General features: G+C 37.8%; 2 protein-coding genes across 2 annotated transcripts in view; one reads left to right on the top strand and one right to left on the bottom strand.

Moving 5' to 3' along the window:
- LOC143286020 (PHD finger-like domain-containing protein 5A) overlaps positions 1 to 11015 on the top strand; it is a 12112-nt gene extending 1097 nt beyond the window's left edge. Inside the window, exons 2-4 of the mRNA XM_076593531.1 lie at positions 4393 to 4416; positions 5549 to 5715; positions 7769 to 11015. Of these exons, the coding sequence (XP_076449646.1) occupies positions 4393 to 4416; positions 5549 to 5715; positions 7769 to 7858 (281 nt within the window). The 3' untranslated portion in view covers positions 7859 to 11015. The remainder of the gene's footprint in view (positions 1 to 4392; positions 4417 to 5548; positions 5716 to 7768) is intronic.
- LOC143286012 (dual adapter for phosphotyrosine and 3-phosphotyrosine and 3-phosphoinositide-like) lies at positions 8120 to 19296 on the bottom strand. Its single transcript, XM_076593518.1, has 2 exons — positions 18646 to 19296; positions 8120 to 15600 (listed from the first exon to the last, which is right to left on the bottom strand). Exons 1-2 carry the CDS (start codon positions 18955 to 18957, stop codon positions 15181 to 15183), a joined length of 732 nt encoding a protein of 243 aa, XP_076449633.1. The 5' UTR covers positions 18958 to 19296; the 3' UTR covers positions 8120 to 15180.
- Positions 19297 to 20490: the final 1194 nt, after the last annotated feature.

Raw genomic sequence — 20490 nt, 5'->3', positions numbered from 1 at the left:
GAGACTTAGTTGGTATCACAGCTTTTTTCTTGCTTGAGGAGATACGGATACTGGGATAGTAGTGCAATTGCTAGGGTTGAAGCTCATTTGCCAGGTTGTTTCTCAATGATCCAGAGATGAAAGGTCTTGTTGTAGTTGGAGGCTGTCTTGAGGGGAGGTGATTAGTTTCAGAAGACCATCATCAGAAAAGAGTTTGGTGGTGCTATACTTGACAGTGTTGGGAAGGTAATTAATGAAGGTGATGAAGAGAAGAGGGCCCAGGACTGTACCCTATGGGGCTCCTGAAATGACGTTGAACGGTTTCTTGCTTGAGGAGATACGGATACTGGGATAGTAGTGCAATTGCTAGGGTTCAAGCTCATTTGCCAGGTTGTTTCTCAATGATCCAGAGATGAAAGGTCTTGTTGTAGTTGGAGGCTGTCTTGAGGGGAGGTGATTAGTTTCAGAAGACCATCATCAGAAAAGAGTTTGGTGGTGCTATACTTGACAGTGTTGGGAAGGTAATTAATGAAGGTGATGAAGAGAAGAGGGCCCAGGACTGTACCCTATGGGGCTCCTGAAATGACGTTGAACGGCGTTGATATATTGCACTCTTGGATCATTTCTTGCTGGCGCTAACTAAGGAATGTGGACATCCACTGAAGGGTGTTTTTCTGCACTCCACCGCAGTCCAGTTTGTTAGCAGTTTTTGATGGGCGCAATAACTGAGCGGTTAAAGTGTTGGACTTTCAATCTGAGGGTCCTGGGTTCGAATCTTGGTGATGGTGCCTGGTGGGTAAAGGGTGGAGATTTTTCTGATCTCCCAGGTCAACATATGTGCTGACCTGCTTGTGCGTGAACCCCCTTCATATGTATACGCAAGCAAAAGATTAAATGCGAACGTTAGAGATCCTGTAATCCATGTCAGCATTCGGTGGGTTATGGAAACAAGAATATACCCAGTATGCACGACCCCCAAAAGTGGAGTATGGCTGCGTACATGGCGGGGTAAAAGTAGTCATACACGTAAAAGCCCACTCGTGTACATACAACAAGTGAACATGGGAGTTGCAGCCCACGAACGCAGAAGAAGAAGAAGTAAGCAGGTTATGTAGGATGTTGTCAAACGCCTTCGAGAAATAGAGTAGGACAGCGTCACCCTGGGCACCTTGGGCAAGTTGCTAGGCGATCTTGTGGACCATCACAATTAATTGGGATTCACAAGAGTGGTGCTTTCTGAAGCCATGCTGGGTGTCTGTCAAGATGCTGTGTTGGTTGAACTATCGCATGATAGAACTGTAGACGAATGTTCAAGGATCTTGCAGACACTGAAGATCAAGGTCAGTGGTTGGTAGTTTCTTGTGATGTGCCCTGCTCCTTTTTGAAAATTGCAACAACCCGAACTTGACGCCAGTCAGTTAGGACCTGTCCTGAGTCTTAACAATAGCTGAAACAGCTAGGTCAGGACAGTTGCTAGTTCATCCACGGAATTCTCTCTCTCTCTCTCTCTTTCTCTTACTTTCTCTTACACTAATTACAGACTGGTTGCAATGATACATGTGACAGGTAAGGATCTATTTACTCACGTTTTTATTAAAAAGTTTACTAAATCAGTAAATGGGCTGAAACTGTCATACAGTTTAAATCAGTAAATGAGCTAAAACTGTCATACAGCTTCACTTTTACAGTTTTTACTTTTTGTAGTTTATGATTACCATATTCTTTGACAAAGACTAGTATGAGGGGGGAAAATTATAAATTTTATCCTATTTTATACCATTCTCCAATTGCCCAAGGAGGCATGGGGGGACTAAAACCTAAACAAATAAAAAAACTGAGCTGTTCACTTCGCCTTCAAGTGTTTTTTTATTTTTTATTCATTAACAATGAAATGTCATGCAAACAAAAATATGGAATAATTGAATGAAATTGTAAGAGCTATGAGGAGATATAAAATTTGGTCAACACTTTACTCTTCATTTTCTGTTTGTCACCCCTGCTAGTGTCTGACTGAAGAGGGGGGGAAGCCGGAAAAATACACAATTTTAAACTGGAAAATAAATTAACAATATACAAACAGCGACCTCTGTCAGTCTGTTTGTGCTGGACCAGTACAACATTTCCTTGATACTTGTGTACGGGGCAGCCCAGTACATGTTTGTTCTCAGTTTAGTAAACCTTACCTTACCTTTTAGATTTTTGAGAGGAAGTAATACTGAAGTGAGAATGTTTCAGCTTTTAGGCATGTAATGGTTGTTTCCCTTTGACCATTGAATTGCTTCTTCCTCTGTTAGTGTTACTATTACAGTATTACTATGAGTATGAGTCATCAGTCTATTATTGGCACTTGGGGGATGTGCATGCTGGTTATGATGATGATTATGTTTCCGTAACCCATTTAATGCTGGAATGGATCTATACTTTACACATTTGATCCTTTGTATGTGTACACAAAGGGGGTTAAGGCACTGGCATATCTTCAGATGTGGTGTATATGAGATATCAATAAACTGGTATCTGCCCTTAACCCATGATGCATCAGGAATGGAATCAAACCCAGGACCCACAGATTGAGAACCCAGTGCTCTAATTACTTGGATGTGGGGACATATGTGTCCTGTCTTCCAAATTGACACATGAGCATTCTTCCAAGGACTTGAACCAAGCATGAGTGCAAGAGAAAAGGCATAATTAGAAAATTTGTGAACAAATTCAGTTGATCAAAGCTTTTTTTTGTTTTTCTTTTCTTTTTGCCCAAGTTTGACAGCAACACATTTCTCTTTCCTGGCTGTTTCTGTCTAACCATTCCACCAATGGGGCTGAATGATTTGTTTGAAATTGAATGTGGTATTCTTTTTATTTAGTAATACACTACTACTTATGTTTTCCAGATTTTCATTATTTTATATTTGTATTGCCACATTGAGATGCATTGCTTGGTTTTACTACAGTAAACACGGTCTTTTGATGATTTCTTTTCCAAGCAGAATGCTTCAGGGTTGTGATCACTGGCATGATGTAATACTAGTTGTGTTTATGATAAGCATTCAGATGTTTTTAAATTTTGGTGATACCAGTAGAACAGTGTCAATGACTGACACTATCTGTGTGTGCATACATGTGAGTGAGTGTGTGTCTGTGTCTGTGAATGTGTATCTATGTGTGTGTGTCCATGTGTGTGAGTGTGTATATCACCCAAATGGATTTTTTGTATACATGTGCATACATGTGTGTGTGACTCAAGTGTAGAGGTGGAGTGGATGTTTTTACCACAGTGGGATCTTCAATGCTTGTTCAGTGGTGTTTGTTTTTTGTTTTTGTTTGTTGTTTTTTTTGTGAGTGTTTGTGTTTCTGTTTTTTTTATTTTTACATGACAATGCCATGGTTTATGGTACTGATTAGATAAATCTTAAATTGTTCTCCCAACAGAGACTCAGACAGTCAAGACCATATTTCTGGCAAAATACACCTTAACTCCATGATACTTAAGACAACTCTAATTATTGAGGGCAGCACAATCCATCAGTTTAATTGTAACAATGCATCCAGATATCTGTAAAAAGAAACTGATTAGACTGTGCAGTGCAACAGATTGAACAGTAGTTTTTGCAAACTGCTTATCTAAACAGCCAGGTTGGTCACATGCTTGAATATAATCATTTATAGAAGAACATATCATTTAAAATGATTTATACATGTGTACATATTTTGATGCTAAAACTCTGTTCAAAATCTGGTTATAGATGCCACTCGCCCATGGCAGCAGAAATCAGAAACACAGTTTTTGTTACTGTCACTGTCAGTATCATATTATTTTGCTAACAGCCCCGCCAAATGCAGACGGGCTTTTCAGGGTGGTTGCTGTCAGTGAGTATCACTATCAGTGTCTTGGATGTATGAGGAAAAGTTGTTTTTTTCTTGTCGAACAAACAGGATCTAGACTGTTTCAGATAGTGGAGAATGATAAAGGAAGTCATTTGACTTTATCAATCAGGTCAGCTCCAGTCACCATTGGTTATGTGTGCCATGGTGTCAGCTTATGTTATCTCCTGTTCCAAACACTGAAGGTTGTGTCAAGTAGACTGAATGCAGTCTAGGTGGTAAAAAAAACCTTCTAACTCCTGTGCATCTTTGAAGCTTTTAAGAGAGCTCAGGCAATTTTGTGAAAACCACATAACATTATTTACAGGCCATATATTTGTTATTTGTGGAGAACTTTCCTGCTGATCTGTTTGTCTTTTATTTAAACACAAACATTTAATGACAGTATTTTAACACACAATATTACCATGCTTGATACTGTTGAGTAGATTGAGATTTGAATACGTAATAATGCATGTTTGTGAGTGTGTGTGTGTGAAGGATTTTTTTCTTTAATTTTATTAACCATTGTATATTGCTTTTCTGTTTCAGCTATTGGGAGACTGTGCGAAAAATGTAAGTAATGCTCACACATTTGGCTTTTTATACAGTAATGTTCTTTAATTCTCAGCCCATTGCTCCTGGATTGTTGCCCGCTTGTTTTTAATCAAAATTCAGTCATCTTAATTATTTGACAAGGAACAGTAAGTGTCAAAGGTCTGTCTTGTATTTGTATTTCTCTTTTTATCACCAGATTGCTCTGTGTGAAATTCAGGCTGCTCTCCCCAGGGAGAACTTGTCGCTACATGACAGCACCACCACCCCTTTTTTTTTTTCCTGCATGCAGTTTTATTTGTTTTTCCAATTGAAGTGGATTTTTCTACAGAATTTTGCCAGGAACATCCCTTTTGTTACCGTGGGTTCTTTTACATGCGCTAAGTGCATGCTGCACATGGGACCTCGGTTTATCATCTCATCCGAATGACTAGCATCCAGACCACCACTCAAGGTCTAGTGGAGGGGGAGAAAATATTGGTGGCTGAGCCGTGATTCAAACTGGCGCGCTCAGATTCTCTCACTTCTAGGTGGAAGCGTTACCTCTAGGCCATCACTCCATGTTGGGCCATTACTCCATGTTAAAAAAGAGAAAAAGTTCCCATGCCAGGAATCGAACCCAGGCCGCCTGGGTGAAAGCCAGGAATCCTAACCTCTAGACATAACATATTTGCTTCCATTGTGGCCATTCTGGTTTAACAGTGGAACAGCCAATGGAATAGTATATGACAGAACAAAAGACATACATTGTACTTGTAGTATACATGGCGCAAATACTACAGTGCATGGGCCCAGTAAATCTGTCATCCTTTGCCATGATCTATTATTCTGTTTTAATATTAGAAATGGAAATGGCCAGTGTGAATGTAGGTTGGGTTAAGCATAATCTATGTAGCATGCACTCACCATAAAGTAGTTTATCTCAAATCTAAGTTTAACATGTTTTGATTGACTTTGAAAAATAGGATTTGTTCAAGAAAATAAAAATCTTCGTATACAAATATTTTTGTCTAAAATGCGGTGTTCAGATGTGAATAAAGATATGCATCTAACGTAACTGTTAAAAGTTGTGGTATTTTAAGATACAGGAATACCTTATTTGGCTAGTACACCCATCTTTAATTATATCATATATGTCTTTGTCTTTTCACAGGTGATGGCAAGTGTGTCATCTGCGATTCCTACGTACGTCCCTGCACGCTGGTTCGGATATGTGACGAATGTAACTATGGGTCCTACCAGGGTCGCTGTGTCATTTGTGGAGGTCCAGGCGTGTCTGATGCTTACTACTGCAAAGAATGCACTATTATGGAGAAAGACGTAAGTTCTGTTTCTGTCATAAACTTTATCACTTTAAAGTGTCAAGTTTTACAGAATGTTATAATGATAATTGGGCATTTCTGTTGCACTTCTTCTGCGGCTCAGAGTGCCTGACATTTGAAACAAAATAGAATGGACATTTTATGAGAATTTTTATTATATACAACACTCCACACACGTGTGAGAGTGGTGCCAAGGTCATAAAGAGATGGAGATACCTAGTGTTATTTATAGTACTGACTGAGCAGAAAGGTTTGTTGTTTTTTGTTTCATCTCAGATGATACACTGTGTGTGATAGTTTTCCACAATGCTGGGGCATAACAAGAGGAGGACCAGTAACCATGGGATATATATATTTATAATGATGGGGTTGCAGCATGTATTTCACCTTCAGAAGAAGAGCAGAGAGAGCAAAGAGTATAGATGATGAATTGTTCACAGAGATAGGTTGGAGCATAGTCAACCAGACATTTGCAAGAAACACTGGCAACTTTTTATTTTAAACTTTGAGAAACTGGAATCCAGTGCAGCTTTGCTTTAAAGAGTTGAAGTCGAGAAGTTTTGGAAAATATTCATGGTCTGTATCTTTTAGAGATGTTTTATGACTGAAGTACAGCCCATGAGAAAGGAATTACTGAAATTTAGTCATAATATAAGCAGTTTTAATGAGTTTTTGTTGCCCCTTCACTAAGGTCTCTGCATAACTATGGATCCGATTCACTTTGATTTTGAAATGAAGAAAAGTTAATTGATAAGACTGCGAACATTGCTTTTCTTGGTCAGTTGTGTATCAAGAGTAAAACCAAGATTTCTGGCTTTATGGGTGAATGGAATGGTGTGTGAGACTACTTTTTCATGATGGTGGATGAACACTACAAGAGTGGTAGAAAAAAGGACTTCAGTTTGTTATCATTTGGATTCAGTTGTTACTCATCAAGCATTTGATGTCAGCTGCATGTTTTAAGGTTGGCGATGATGGAATGTCATATGACGCAGTGTTGATGTACAGCAAACATCATGCAACACAAGTGCACTATGCTGGAGTGTCATATGACTGCAGTGTTGATGTACAGCAAACATCATACAACACAAGTGCACTGTGCTGTGTTGCTGCACGCCCCAAATACCAAGCACTTTCAGCATAAATCATCTGCTGGGCATGCATTATTTACTCCCTTGATATTCTGGTTATGGGGTGGTGGTGAACTGATCATCTTCCTGGTTGTGGGATGGTGGTGGATGTGTGGGTGTGACTTGCTCTGTGTGTGTGTGTGTGTATGTTTTGCAAACAGATAGACAAGAGTATGTTATGATCCAGAGTGTGAAAGTTGTGTGGTTTTTAGTTTGTGTTTTTTTGTTATTGTTGTTTTTTGTGGGTGGGTGTATGTGTGTGTGTATGTGTGTGTTGGATAATATGAATATTGTCATTTTTTAGTGTGGATGTATAAAAAAAAAAAAGCCTATTCTAAAAAGGAAATAGTATTATTATGGATCTTTTTTTTTCAAATATGTGTTGCAGGAATACCTGGTGATTACATTTTTTTTAATGCTGTTGTCTTCAGTATTTTGGGAAGTACAACTGAACCAAGATTAATTATTATACTTTTAAGTTGTATTGCCAGTAGAGACAGGTGCATGTGAGTTTATATTTGCTGCAATTGATTATATGAAGGGGTTATGGTTATGTTTTCTTGCACCACTTCTGAATGTAAACATGGTCATCCTCTTCACTCTTTTTTTTTAATTTAATCATGACCGCTTGAAAACACAGCAACACTATCAGAAAGGTATGTTTTGTGAGTGCATATGTTTGGGTGTGCACTGAGTGAATACAGAGCCACATACCTTCCATTATCAACCAGTTTTTCAAAGTCCTTGAGAATCCCTGGACGTCAGCTGCAGATATGAATATTTCTCTAGAAAGTCACTTGACATAGGTACAGTGGTTCGATGGAGAAGCAGAAACTTGCAAAGACAAGTGTCCTAATTAACTCCTCCATCTCACTGCATCATGCTCATTTCACTAACTTGAATTCCTCCTTTTGTCCACAGCGGGATGGCTGCCCAAAGATTGTCAACCTTGGGAGTGCTAAGACAGACCTGTTCTATGAGCGAAAGAAATACGGCTTCAAGAAAAGATGATTTCCCTGTGACCTACCTCTGTTTCCACTGTCTGTGTGTGTATGTCAGGTTATCATCTCATCACAGTTGTTTTTTTTTTTTTTTAATTATTAAAATTACATATTAAAAATGGGAAATTAAAAGTGACACTAATGCTTTGTCTTGGGTCTGTAAAATGTGAGCATTTGTTGTTTCGAAAGGGCTGAGAAAGACAGTGAAAGTGATGTTGACAAATGCCAGAAGTCAGTGCACTGGTATGAATCCCAACAAGTCAGAAAGCTTTCATGTTTGTGCTTTTTCTCAGACATTGAGTTGAAAGTTGCTTTACTGGACAACATGATGCAATCCATTGAGTTCTCAAAATATGAAAGGTCTCAAATACCAAAATCATTGAAGTCAAATTTGGTTCATGGTAACAGTTTACACTTATTTCTTGTGAATGAGTTCCTGCACCTATGTCTTGGTGAGACCGTAACATGATAGACATTGTATAGAAGACATTTTATAGATGTAATCAACATTCACAGTTTTCAATATCAAGGTAAAGACAAGACACAGGCTACATTGTGTTTTTTTGGGGGGAGTGCATGCATGCATGCAGTTCATGACAGTTTATGACACAGTATCACAACCATTTAGCTCCTTATGGCAAATAAGACTAGGCCATGCTGAGGACGCCAGCCATTCCACTTAATTCATCATCCCCAGATTACAAAAAATCGTAAAAAAAGGAAAGAACAATACTTCATAGCCAAACAAAAAAATACATTAAAAAGGCCATATAGGCAAATAACAATGCAGAATGGGCAGCTTGTGTCCATCCTCGTGATGTTTTAATCAAAAGGCAACAATAATGAATTGTAAAGTAATGCAGCTATGCATGAGATTGTTGCAAAGAAAATTATTTCCTTCAAGCTTTAAGGTCATTGTGGTTTAAATGTAATTTAAAGGGAATTTTAGTATGGCTTTTCACAAAGACCTGTCTACCTAAAAATCATTCTAAGTTGCATCTGTACGAGATTTGAGTTGTCACATTCTTTTCAGCAACATAAAAGTCAGTTGATCATGTATATTTCACCTTTATTTTAATTTATTCATCTGTTTGCTTTTATATGTATGGAGTGGAATGTGTATCCACATGAAATTAAAAAAGTGTCTTTTTCCCTCTTTTCCCCCCTCTCTCTCTCTTATGCATACACAAATGCTACACAAACGCACAAATTACAATCACATCCATGCCAATAGTTTTATACATTCACATTCTCCACAGTCAAGAGGACACCATCATAAATGTTGACTACCCACTACATCCAAACATGGACAAGGATGCTGATATTAAATTAAAACATAAGAGAAATTGCCAGCTGCAGGACATTTGCCAAGCCACGTTTTTTAAACATACGTGCTGTTCAGATAGTAGACACTATAATAAACAAAAGTGGAAACTTCTGTGGTATCCACTTGATAGCGGCATATGTGTGGGAAGTCACTTGGCAACAGGACGACTGTTGTGTTCCTCTTCACTCAGCATCACGATTATGTCACAATGTGTGTCTGTTCATCATCCTGTTGCTCTGCTTCATAGTTTGACATCATTGTAAGAGCTGGTTGATGACTGGAAAATGCAACTCAAGGTTACCAGTCACTGCCTTCCGATTAATGACTGGATTGGATAAGGCAACATGAGGTTACAAGTATACCAATATATTTCTTTGCACAGACCTCAATTCAGGTCAGATGTTAAAGACCTGACAAGAGAAGCGGAGCAGATGTACTTAATTCCTTTTACAGGCCTCAAAATCAGGTCAAATGTTAAATATCTGGCAAGAGAAATGGAGTACAATTCCTTTTACAGACCCTCAAAATTGGGTCATATGTTGAAGACCTGGCAAGAGAAATGGAGTCTACTTGCATTGTGTTACAAAATTCCGTGTGAACAGACCTCAAATTCAGGTCATATAATGTTAAAGACCTGGCAAGAGAAACCTACAGTAATTTCCAAACTGTCCTGGATATAACATAAAAAAAAAAGGGGGGTCTTCAAACAATTGTAAGTTCCACCCTCCCGACTTGGCTGAGGAATAACACCTGAGAGCAGCTTGCGAAAGCTCACTGACCCCCTTATTAGGTTTTCACAAACGGGAGTACAGGCTTGTAGGCCAAAATTGCAGCTCATTGACCCCCTTGTTAGGTTTTCACAAAGGGGAGTGCAGGCTTGAAGGCCAAAATTGCCAATGGTCACTCCCTCATGCTTTAAAACTTAATAGAGCCAATGATCTAAGGGCAGCGCTAACATCCTTCCTGGCGGTGTTGGCAGCTTGTGATTCTTTTCTTGTCTACCACTTTTCACCAGCAAAAGGAGTGAGCAGGGTTCGCATGTCATCACTCTTCTGTAGTCCACTGACCACCCATCTTGGAATATCTCCAGAAAAATAGTCACTTTTGACAATGGGGAAATCTCACACAAACACACACACACACACATACACCAGCTCTTAACACTTCAAACAACAGAATTCATGAGGGATTCTCAGAATGGAACTGACTGCTGCTTTCTACAATGACGGACAGACACCACTTCCCCCACTGACTAGACACAGTTCAATGTAAAGAGATAAGTGCAAGAGAACATGGATGATTAATGCAAGGCACACATGTCCATACTACACGCATATCAGTTATAAATGCACACATTCATACAAAATATTGGTCTGAAAACTTTTTTTTAATACTTTACAAATAACACAATTCCAGTATACTCTGAATTTTCAAACATGACAAAATAATGAAATATCAACATGCTGAATGCTCTTTACATAGCAGAAGCATGTATGGAATGCATAGCAATTTGTATCTGCCATTAATCCAAATTCCAAAGTAAAAATAACATACCTGTCTTGACTTGCTGCCCTTGAGTAAATCATTGAACAAAGGAAAAACATGGAAATCGAGTGTTCAATGACAACAGGCACTTAAACTGGTCAGATGCTCATTTTCAACACATTTTATAATGGGTACTTTCACTGATCAGGAGCTCATTTTCATTATGACAGAACTTACCTGAGACTAGCTTAAAAATTCAGTTGAAGTGTTAAAAAAAATCCATTCATATGAAACACACATGCACAAATAGTTCATACAAATGTTGATTAAAAAAAAAAAACAGTTCAAAGAATTTTCCTAGTTCCAGGAATGGCACCTATCAATCGCATAGTGCTCCAGATTATCACAGCATCACAAAAAGGTCTTGCTAGTGCTTGTACTCCCTGTAAAGAACGTGACTGAACAAAATTAATATTTCAGGCACCAAAACTGATACACATATTAAGACATGTTAACATTTGCTTCATAAATCAGCAAATTTGATGAATTAAGTTTTGAGACATGATTAATTTGCTTTATAAATTAACAAATTTGATCAATTTCCTTAATTGTTTTGAAAATGTTTTTTTTTGCTTGATAACTATGACATAAATACATGTACTATGAAAAATTATTAAGAACACGAGGCCATGAAATACTGCTCCAGTGAAGAAAAAGTTTATATGTTAAGGATATTGGATATATATTCTTAACCAAGTTACAAATTTGAAGCAAAATCTACTCAATATTACCATCACATCACAAACTGCTGATTATATGTCTATTACTATCTCCACACATTGTACATTTATTAAATATAATGGTTATTATTTGCCAAACAAATCAACTGTTGCATATTACACAGAAACTTACAAACTAAGCAGGTAATAGCAGAAAACCTTGAGAATAATACACCTCTTCATATAAAGATCAGCATTTAAGTCACACTGTGATTACATCCATCAAATGTAATTGATACTTCTCATAACATTCTTTTTTGCTTACGCAAACAAACAAAAATGCTGCATCATATTACTGCAGACAGGAAAAGGACATTCAAATGAACCAGACAAAACAAGAAAAAAAAGTATGACTATATGTATGTGATCTAAAATCAATCATATGCAGTGAGTTCACTGATTATACATTCTTCATAAGCTCTCATTTCCAATGAGTGGGAAGAGAGGAAAGGAACAGGTGGGAAAATTGAGAAATGTTAGAGCGCTTTTTGTCAGACTGCGTATTTGAAATGTTTAGATCCCAATTTCACCAAACTTAATTATCTAGAGTAAATGCATCCTAACTACTTTTACTTTTAGTGTGCATATTGTTCACTTTTATTTTCATTCAATTTCAAAATAAGTGACCCCCTTTAAAAGTTGACAGAATAAACTGGAATGGATAACCAGGACATGTGCTAGTACAATGAAACGACAGTATTCTTTCTCCTGTTGTTACACAGCATGGAATGACAAGAATGCTATCAATTACGGAATCTTCTAAATTATGACAATAGATGAAAACTGTACTTGATAACTGTCACAGTCTAAACTGAGTCAGCAAATGAGACAAATGAAAGTGGACATTGCATATATATGTGGTTCTCAACACAGCAAAGACACTTTTTTAAAAATTGATTTTTTCTTATTGAAAAGATACCAGAAAATGTGGATTAAAAGTTCCATGACCAGAAAATCACCAGAGACAAGCTTAGATAAAACAAAAAACAACCATAAAGGAGAAAACAGCACATAAAACAAAAGAAAAAAAAAACAAGTTTCAATTAGTTCAAAGAATTTTACAATGAAAATAGCACCTCTTTCCTCTCAGTTTTATGATCAGTTGCTAGTATGGTATCAAGTGGTTTGTACATCTATCATTTAATTAGAATCAAGCTGAATGTAGGCCCATATAAGATACTTCACAATGAGTAAAACAATACATTTAGAAGGTTTAAAAAAAATGAAGGTATGATTCAATCAATTTAAAACATTAATCTTTCACTTTACACAAAGGTAACAGGGGGGCTGGGAATGGGTGGGGGGGGGTATATGACAAATTAAATGACGACAAGATTTGTAAAGAGAGGATACCAAATGATAAAAATGTATACACAATGAATACAATTTAAAACTTAAAAACACTGTGTATTTATCAAAACTACACGATTATACAGCATCATATTTCAGCAGTTTTATAATGATGATTATACAGCATCATGTCCAGCAGTTTTACAATGTTCCCTTCCAGCTGACAAAAACACTCTGTGTGTGTGTGTGTGTGCATATGCGCACATGTGTGTGTGTGTGTGTGTGTGTACGTATGTGTTGGGATAGCTCTATGCATGCATGCATGCGTGTGTGTGTGTCTGTCTGTCTGTCTGTGTCTGTGTGTAAGTGCAAGTTTGTCTGTGTCTGTGTGTAAGTGCAAGTGTGTGTGCCTGTGTGTGTGTTTTTATTTTCAATCCTTAACTCCTCACAGAACAGGGGACTAACAAAAAGGGGTTTGTCTCTGGAAATGATTTTCCAAGCCCATCCCAGCCAACCACACAGTACTATATCAGGACTGCCCGCCCAACTACACAAATGTCCAACCATATTAAAAACAAAACTGTCACATACATAAAAAAAACCCACAAAAACATAAAACCATGAAAATATTACAAAACACACTTCATGACACATTATCTTAACCATTTAGCTTCCAAGAGCAAATAAGATTGCAATGCTGTGGACGTCAGCCATTCCGTCCAAACATTAAGAATAGTATTAGTAATTAAAAAGAAATAAGGACTGGGAAAGATACAGAGCAAAACAAACAAAAAAAAGTAAAGAATAACAAACAGGAAAACACAATAATAAATGTATCCAAAAAATATGGTGGTTTATTCACTGTGGAAGAAAAAAAAAATCAATTTTGTGACCTTTTACCCAAAATATCCTGAGTCCTGATAACAAATAACAGAAAACCACATGCAATCCACTAAACACTGGCAACGAGGCCTCACCACTGAATGGGAACAGATCATCTCAACATTGACACTTTCTCCATATTCCTTTCAAAATTGTCAGCATGTTTGTAGGGAAGACTTTAGAGTTTAACAGGTACTGAACAATACATGGTGTTGCTCTCAGTCATGACACGGGCTCAAGCCATGCATGGTCAAATAGTGAATTGTAGAGTAACAGGTGCAACATTCTGGGACAGGATCAGCATAACTAAAACAAAATATAAAAACAGGCAATATCATATTGTGTAACTGCTATTATATGTTCCATACAGCATTCAATGTGGTCTCTTGGCAGAAGATAAACTTCAACATATATGCATGCACAACCACCCCACTATTCATCAGACTTGCTATTTAATGCAAACAATACAAGTATATGAATTTTTAAAAAGTTAACCATGATCTAATATGTATTTTGATACAAGAGGAAAAGGGGTATAGTTCTCATAGGAGGTATAACTGATGTAAAATTTATTTCAAAAGATAGGTATATATTCATATAAGACAGAACTAAACTTCACACCAGATCACACACAAACAGTCAATCAAAAACTCATGCAAACACACATGTATCATCTGACAGCCTTTCTAAGCATACTGAGTCGAAAATAACTACTTTTTCTCCATATACATGATCAAAATCATTAGCAATCGAGTATTCATGGCCTTCACTGATTTTACTCCCGACACACACACACACACACATGTGGGTTAGTCACATAGTGTTCATACATGCATGCATGCATACACATGCACACAGACAGGGCTGTGGGTGAGGCAAGTATCTTCAGGCCATAAGAGTGTGCAGAAAAAAATCATCCTAAGCATGCTCCTGCTAAGCACTATGGTGAGGGTCTAGTGCAACCTAGGGAGTGCTTGGGCAGGCACCATCCAAGGAAGGCAACTGGAAAGAAAGGCAAGATTTACCAGTCTATCGAAGGATTTCATATTTTTTTCTCTTTAAGCACACACCACACTGATCTACAGACATGTGCACACTCATACAAACAAAACTTCATTCACTTAATATTCATGACAAGTACCAGTAACTTAACTCAGCAAAAATACAAGGTACTGGTTCATTCATGTAAAAAATTATAACAATGCAGGTAATTACATGCATCATAAAAACCTGTAAATACTGGGCATAAAAAAACATCAGAGCGGAAGACTAAAACATATCTTCTGTCATATCTTCCTCACACCTCCACCCAAGAACACTGTGAATTATTCTATATATTCATATAAGCAAAACATGGCAGATACAAGATACAATTCTGAAAACTATTCATCTAAGCCAACAAATGAACATCTGCACTGAGTCAATTGCAATTCAGTTATTCACTTATTGATTTACATGTATTTCATAGATTGTCAGCATTCAGCGAAAAAAGACTTTCATTAAAAAAAAAAAAATTAAGCAATACAAAGAAAACTAACAATGTTCAATAAACTGCTGATCTGCACATGATCAGTGACGCCGGCGGTTTTCTTCCAGACACCAGTTAATCTGTTTGATCCACTCCGTCATGTCCTGGGGGGTAGAGGCGTACATGTAGAAGGTCCTCCACTTGAACACCAAGCGGAAAACGTTGATCTTGTCCTGATGCAGTGCTGTCTCCGGCTCACACTCACTACATTCATTCAGGTCCAGCACTCGAATGGGGCTCTTGCTGCATTTCTCTTTGTAGTACATGAGTTCGTTCCGCCGCAATACAAACCAGCGCGTTTTCCATGTCTTAAAATACAAACCCAACTTTGTGAGAAAGCCCTCTTTGGTGTTCAGGGAGAAGTTGATGTCATTGCCCGTGTCATCTGCTGTGCTGAACTCTGCGTGCACTGTCACTGATTCATACATGTCTGGCTCATGGACATCTCGAGGATAGGCTACCTGAAAATACAGAAAATAAACCGGATGTTATTTTTGAAATGTCAGATGTTATACACGTCATTTAAGTTTTCATGAACGAGAAGAAGATGAAGACGACTTTATTTCAAAATCAATTTCAAACTGTTATTCACATGTTCACCTTGCAGCCTACAAATGGAACTTCCCACCTCCATTCACAGCTGGACTAATTTATTCCACGCATCCTCCTGTATAAATCACTGATCAGAGACTTGGACAAGAAATAAACTAATGAAGCTGAATAATGACAAACTGCAGGCTTTTCATCACGTCTGAGATATATATTGGACATTAGGTGGCGAAAAACAATATGAAATGCCAAGGTATGGGAAAGAACTAACCAGATTCCCCATCAGCAATGGAATCAGGAAAAGACTGGCCACACCTCCACTAACCTCAAAACAACACCTTCAGACAAGGACTGGAGTGGAACCCTCATGGGGTATGAAAAAAGGGGCACACCATCTGTCCAGAGAGCAGCAAGTGATGCTGCAGACCAGCCACAACTCGCTCAACATTCTCAGTTCAGACTGGCACCCTCAACAAGCTGCCCGTGCGGTCAAGAAGACCAGACAGCCAACCATAATTATTCTTCAAAGGTGCCCTCTTCGACAAGGATGCCCTCTTCATCAAGAACAACAACAGGTGGTATGCTCAGACCCAGCTCTACACACAGACTCTGGAATTCCCTAGATCACTGGATATTAGTGTCTATGCTCTAGAACAGCAGCAGGACCTGGAGAAGACGGCTTCATTCGGCACTATATGCGGACATACTGAGACAGTGAAATCTAAGCAGAAGAAAACATTTTGTTTGAAAATGTTGCACATATAGTTGCATAACAGCTATGATTTACCACTTGTGTATCAGAGACATTGTTCAATTTTACATTTTGAATTATAAATGGAACAATGGGGTTACTTTTGGCAATTTTGCATACAAATGTTTTGAAAACTGGATAATGGAATCAGAACCCCCATAAGATTTTTTCTGTTTCTTGACATCTGTGACTTGCTGTAGACTTGAGTTGTTTCAAGCATAGACCAAAAAATCTTAACAATATCACAATGCCAAAAACTTGTAAAGTAGTCTATAGTTTCAGAGTTAATATTAAAAATGCTACATTTGTCACTGACTGTAAGTGTAACCTTCATTTTTGGGAAAAAAATGCTGATGAATGAATAAGTGCTGTCCTGATCTGGAAGCATTTAATGATTCAAAAGTATCATGTATCACAGATTTTGTGCATATTAATAATTCTTATATACAATACAGAGTTACATGCATTCTGTTTGATGTAATTTATTAGTTGTTTTTCTTCCAAATCAACACAGAAATTAGAGAGTTGTGCTATTTTCAGCAAGAGTGTCATAAATAGTTTACGTCCCTTTGGAAAAGCATGTAGTAAATACAGTGCTTTCCTTGTGTGTGTTGACTATTTGACTGTCTTAATTTAAAGATAAGATATTCAACTTATACACTTTTTCATGTTATTCTCAACTGAATTCACATATCAACAAAATACTTGTTTACTTACCAGCACTTAATCTGACTATGCACACAATACAACTTTAATTGCACAAGGGAAAAAGTGCCTTACATCTATTACGCATGTTTAAAACAGAAACATTCAATGCCAAGAACTGACTTGTTTATCTCTGTGATCTCTGCATCCACCATAACATATATATAATTTATATATATATGCCTTGTGTACATGTATGCCTAAAAAAAAAAAAATTGTGTTCCTATCACAGTATTTTTTTTTCCACTGAAGTTTGCCAGAGGAAACCCTCTTGTTGCCGTGGGCTATTTTTCAGTGCAACATGCGCCTGCTGCACATGTGACTTCAGTTTATCATCTCATCCAAATGGCTAGATGCTTAGTTTTATTTTTCAGTCAAACTTGCGAGAAAGGGCGAGAACAGACACTACATAATATTGGCAGACGAGGTCTTAACCATTCTACCTTGGTTTCCTCCTAGTTTGTGCAAACTATTGCACAATCCAAACTAGAATCAGTACAGTTACATGATTTATTTCATCTTGTGATTTTACATTTTTATGTGACTTCCTGGTCTCCAAACTAGAATCAGCACAGTTACATGATTTTCATCTCACTGTGATTTTATAACTTAGAAGGGCTGTGTGATAACAATACCGGAAACTGAGAAAGCAGGCATCCATGATAATGTATTATAACTATAAATCTACATGTAATTGTATATGCAACACAAACAACAGTTAATCTGATGATTTCATCCTGAAGAGACCCTACAAGTACAAACCTTACTAGTGGAGCATTATCAGTGATTTATACTAATTTATAGAGTGTGTGTATTCTGTCACTGTGTGTGCACCCCTATATAGGTGTATACCCTACACATGTGAATGTGTGCGCGCGCACGTGTGTGTGTGTGTGTGTGTGTGTGTGTATTTACAAGTGTGTATATGTGTGTATTTTTGTGTGTGAGTGCGTATGTGTGTTTATGTGTGTTTGAATACGTGTGTTTGAATATGTGTGTGTGTGTGTGCGCGCGCGCGCGCACGCGCGCACATATGCATGAACAAATGTATTATTAGTTAAGACATTATATCTACATGTTTGTTATGAATATTATATATATATATATATATATATATATATATATATATATTGTGTGTGTGGGGGGGGGGGGGTGCATGTGTATGACTGCCCATGGGTATAAGTAACATTAAATGAACTGGTTATGAATGTATACAAAATGTATATAATATTAATATATTATAACTTAAGTCCTGGCTAAGATATTTCATAACTGTACTGATATTGGTGCTGATACAGATAATACTATTTGCACTATTTATCATAACTGAAATCTTAGTCCTGATTCTGAACAATACAACACACAATCTCTCGCATGGCTATTATTATTTATAAGTACAACAAAACCAGTATCATGAGTTTGTAAGTGCCCGATGCATCTTTGGATTTTGATGTATCTAAAATTGTAAGAACAGACAAGAACCAATATATTTATTAATTACCTTCAACAAAACAAGCTGACTTGATTCCGTACCAATCAGTGGCTTGTTCTTGAAGTGTTCAATGAAGTCACCGATAGTTCTGAAGGAGCCGTGACCAAATGTAATGTTTGAGCCAGTCCACACTATGTTAAAATGTTTGACTGACTGCTCGAATTTGACGGACAACGCATACTCTCCTCCTCCCTTGGAGCTTGGTCTCAGTAAGTAAGTTCCGTCCTTCCCATTTTGAAGCAGTATGCTTTCCGCAGTGTGACGAGTGATGTTAGGATGAAACCAGTCTAGAGATTCAATGTCACCACATTGGCACGACATCCTTTCACCGTCAGGTCGTCTGCACTCTCACTGGAATCCTACAATATATATAACTGAACACTCCAGCTTTGTGAGGGATGGGATGATTCATCGAGGCATTTCCGAACCCTTGTTTACTGTGACATCGTCCCACTGCTTTGCCGTCTGCGCATAACTCATCGCAAGACGAATTGTTTCCCTTGATATCGTGACGCTTGTGTCGAGTGTCTCCAAAACAAAAAATCGCTAGGAATGTGTGAGCCTTATGCAGAGCTTGTGATAGTTCTCAGCACAGGGTCAGACTGAGGCGCATGTTTTGAAGCACGTTGCTTTTCAGCTTTACACATATATATTGTGGTTTCATAACGCATACATGGATTTACGGAAGAGATGTAAAACAACAACAAAAAGAAACAAATCGGACCCGGCCAACCAGCGAAATATTTCCCGCTACCCGGACATATGCCCCCATCTCCACCCCCAACCCCGCCACACACCACACACACTTCCTGATAGAACAACTTATGAGAAAAAATATACTGTACATGGTCGGGACGAGGGATACGGATTCAGTTCCATCTGTTGCAACTATTGAGAAAATATCAGACTGGCCTCAGCAACGAATGACTCCTCTGCCACCCGCCCCCTCCCCCTCTCTCTCCTAAAGCAATGCAGTGTTGTAAAACATTTTTATGTATGCACTCAGCGCACGTAAAAAAAAAAAAAAATTAAAAAAAATCCACGGCAACAAAAGGGTTGTCCCTGGTAAAATAGATCTGTTGAAAAATCCACTTAGTAGTCTGAATTTCACACAGAGACCTGTTGTGACAAAAGAGTAATACAATATTTTAAAAAAAATGTTTTATTCATTGTGTGCTATATTTATGTATAATGTATTTTCTTGTTTGGCCTTTTTTTTTTTTTTTACTGTTTCACACACACCTACAATATATATTTTTTCTTCTTTTTTTTTACTGTTTCACACACACCCTCCCCCACCCCACCCCTTCCCCCCTCCTTTCTTTTGAGGGCTTGGATTGTCATCTTTCAAGAGTGAAATATACATTTTTTGCTTACTCTCTTACCCTACGAAAATATAACTAAGAAAATCTCCTCCACCACCCCCTCCCTCTCTCTCCGTCTGTGTGTGTGATGTGTTCATGTATGTCTCACTCAGCTAGTTTTGTGACAACAGTAAATTGTTATCACTTTGCTCACATTTTAACTTCATTTCAATAGGGAGAAGAAGCTGGTCGAGGTTATGGAGGATGTAATGTCTCTGTTCCCAATAAGGATATGGAAATGAAGCCGAGGAAGATGTCCTTGAGACAAAAGTACAGTGACTTGTGCTCCTTAATGAGGCTGTGAGAAGTGTGCAGGCATTGCGTGAGGGATGATGTGACAGTGAAATAATGGAGAGAATGCTGTAACTTTTATCCCCTGCAAAGACGCATGTACTGTTTGATATTTCAGGCACATTAAAGATTGAAACTGTATTCAGATTAATGTGTGAAAACTTCACTACACTTTCTGGGTGGAAATCCTTTGGGTAAG

Source organism: Babylonia areolata, chromosome 1, assembly GCF_041734735.1.
Source record: "Babylonia areolata isolate BAREFJ2019XMU chromosome 1, ASM4173473v1, whole genome shotgun sequence".
Lineage (NCBI taxonomy): Eukaryota > Metazoa > Mollusca > Gastropoda > Neogastropoda > Buccinidae > Babylonia > Babylonia areolata.
This window is presented reverse-complemented; position numbering and strand designations above follow the sequence as displayed.

What these genes read in the sequence shown, in the direction of transcription:
- LOC143286012 (XM_076593518.1), bottom strand. Translation starts at nt 18,957, where the DNA reads ATGTCGTGCCAATGTGGTGACATTGAATCTCTAGACTGGTTTCATCCT. An exon ending in GTCAGCTTGTTTTGTTGAAG is followed by an intron (nt 15,601 to 18,645) that starts GTAATTAATAAA and finishes CTGTATTTTCAG; the next exon opens with GTAGCCTATCCTCGAGATGT.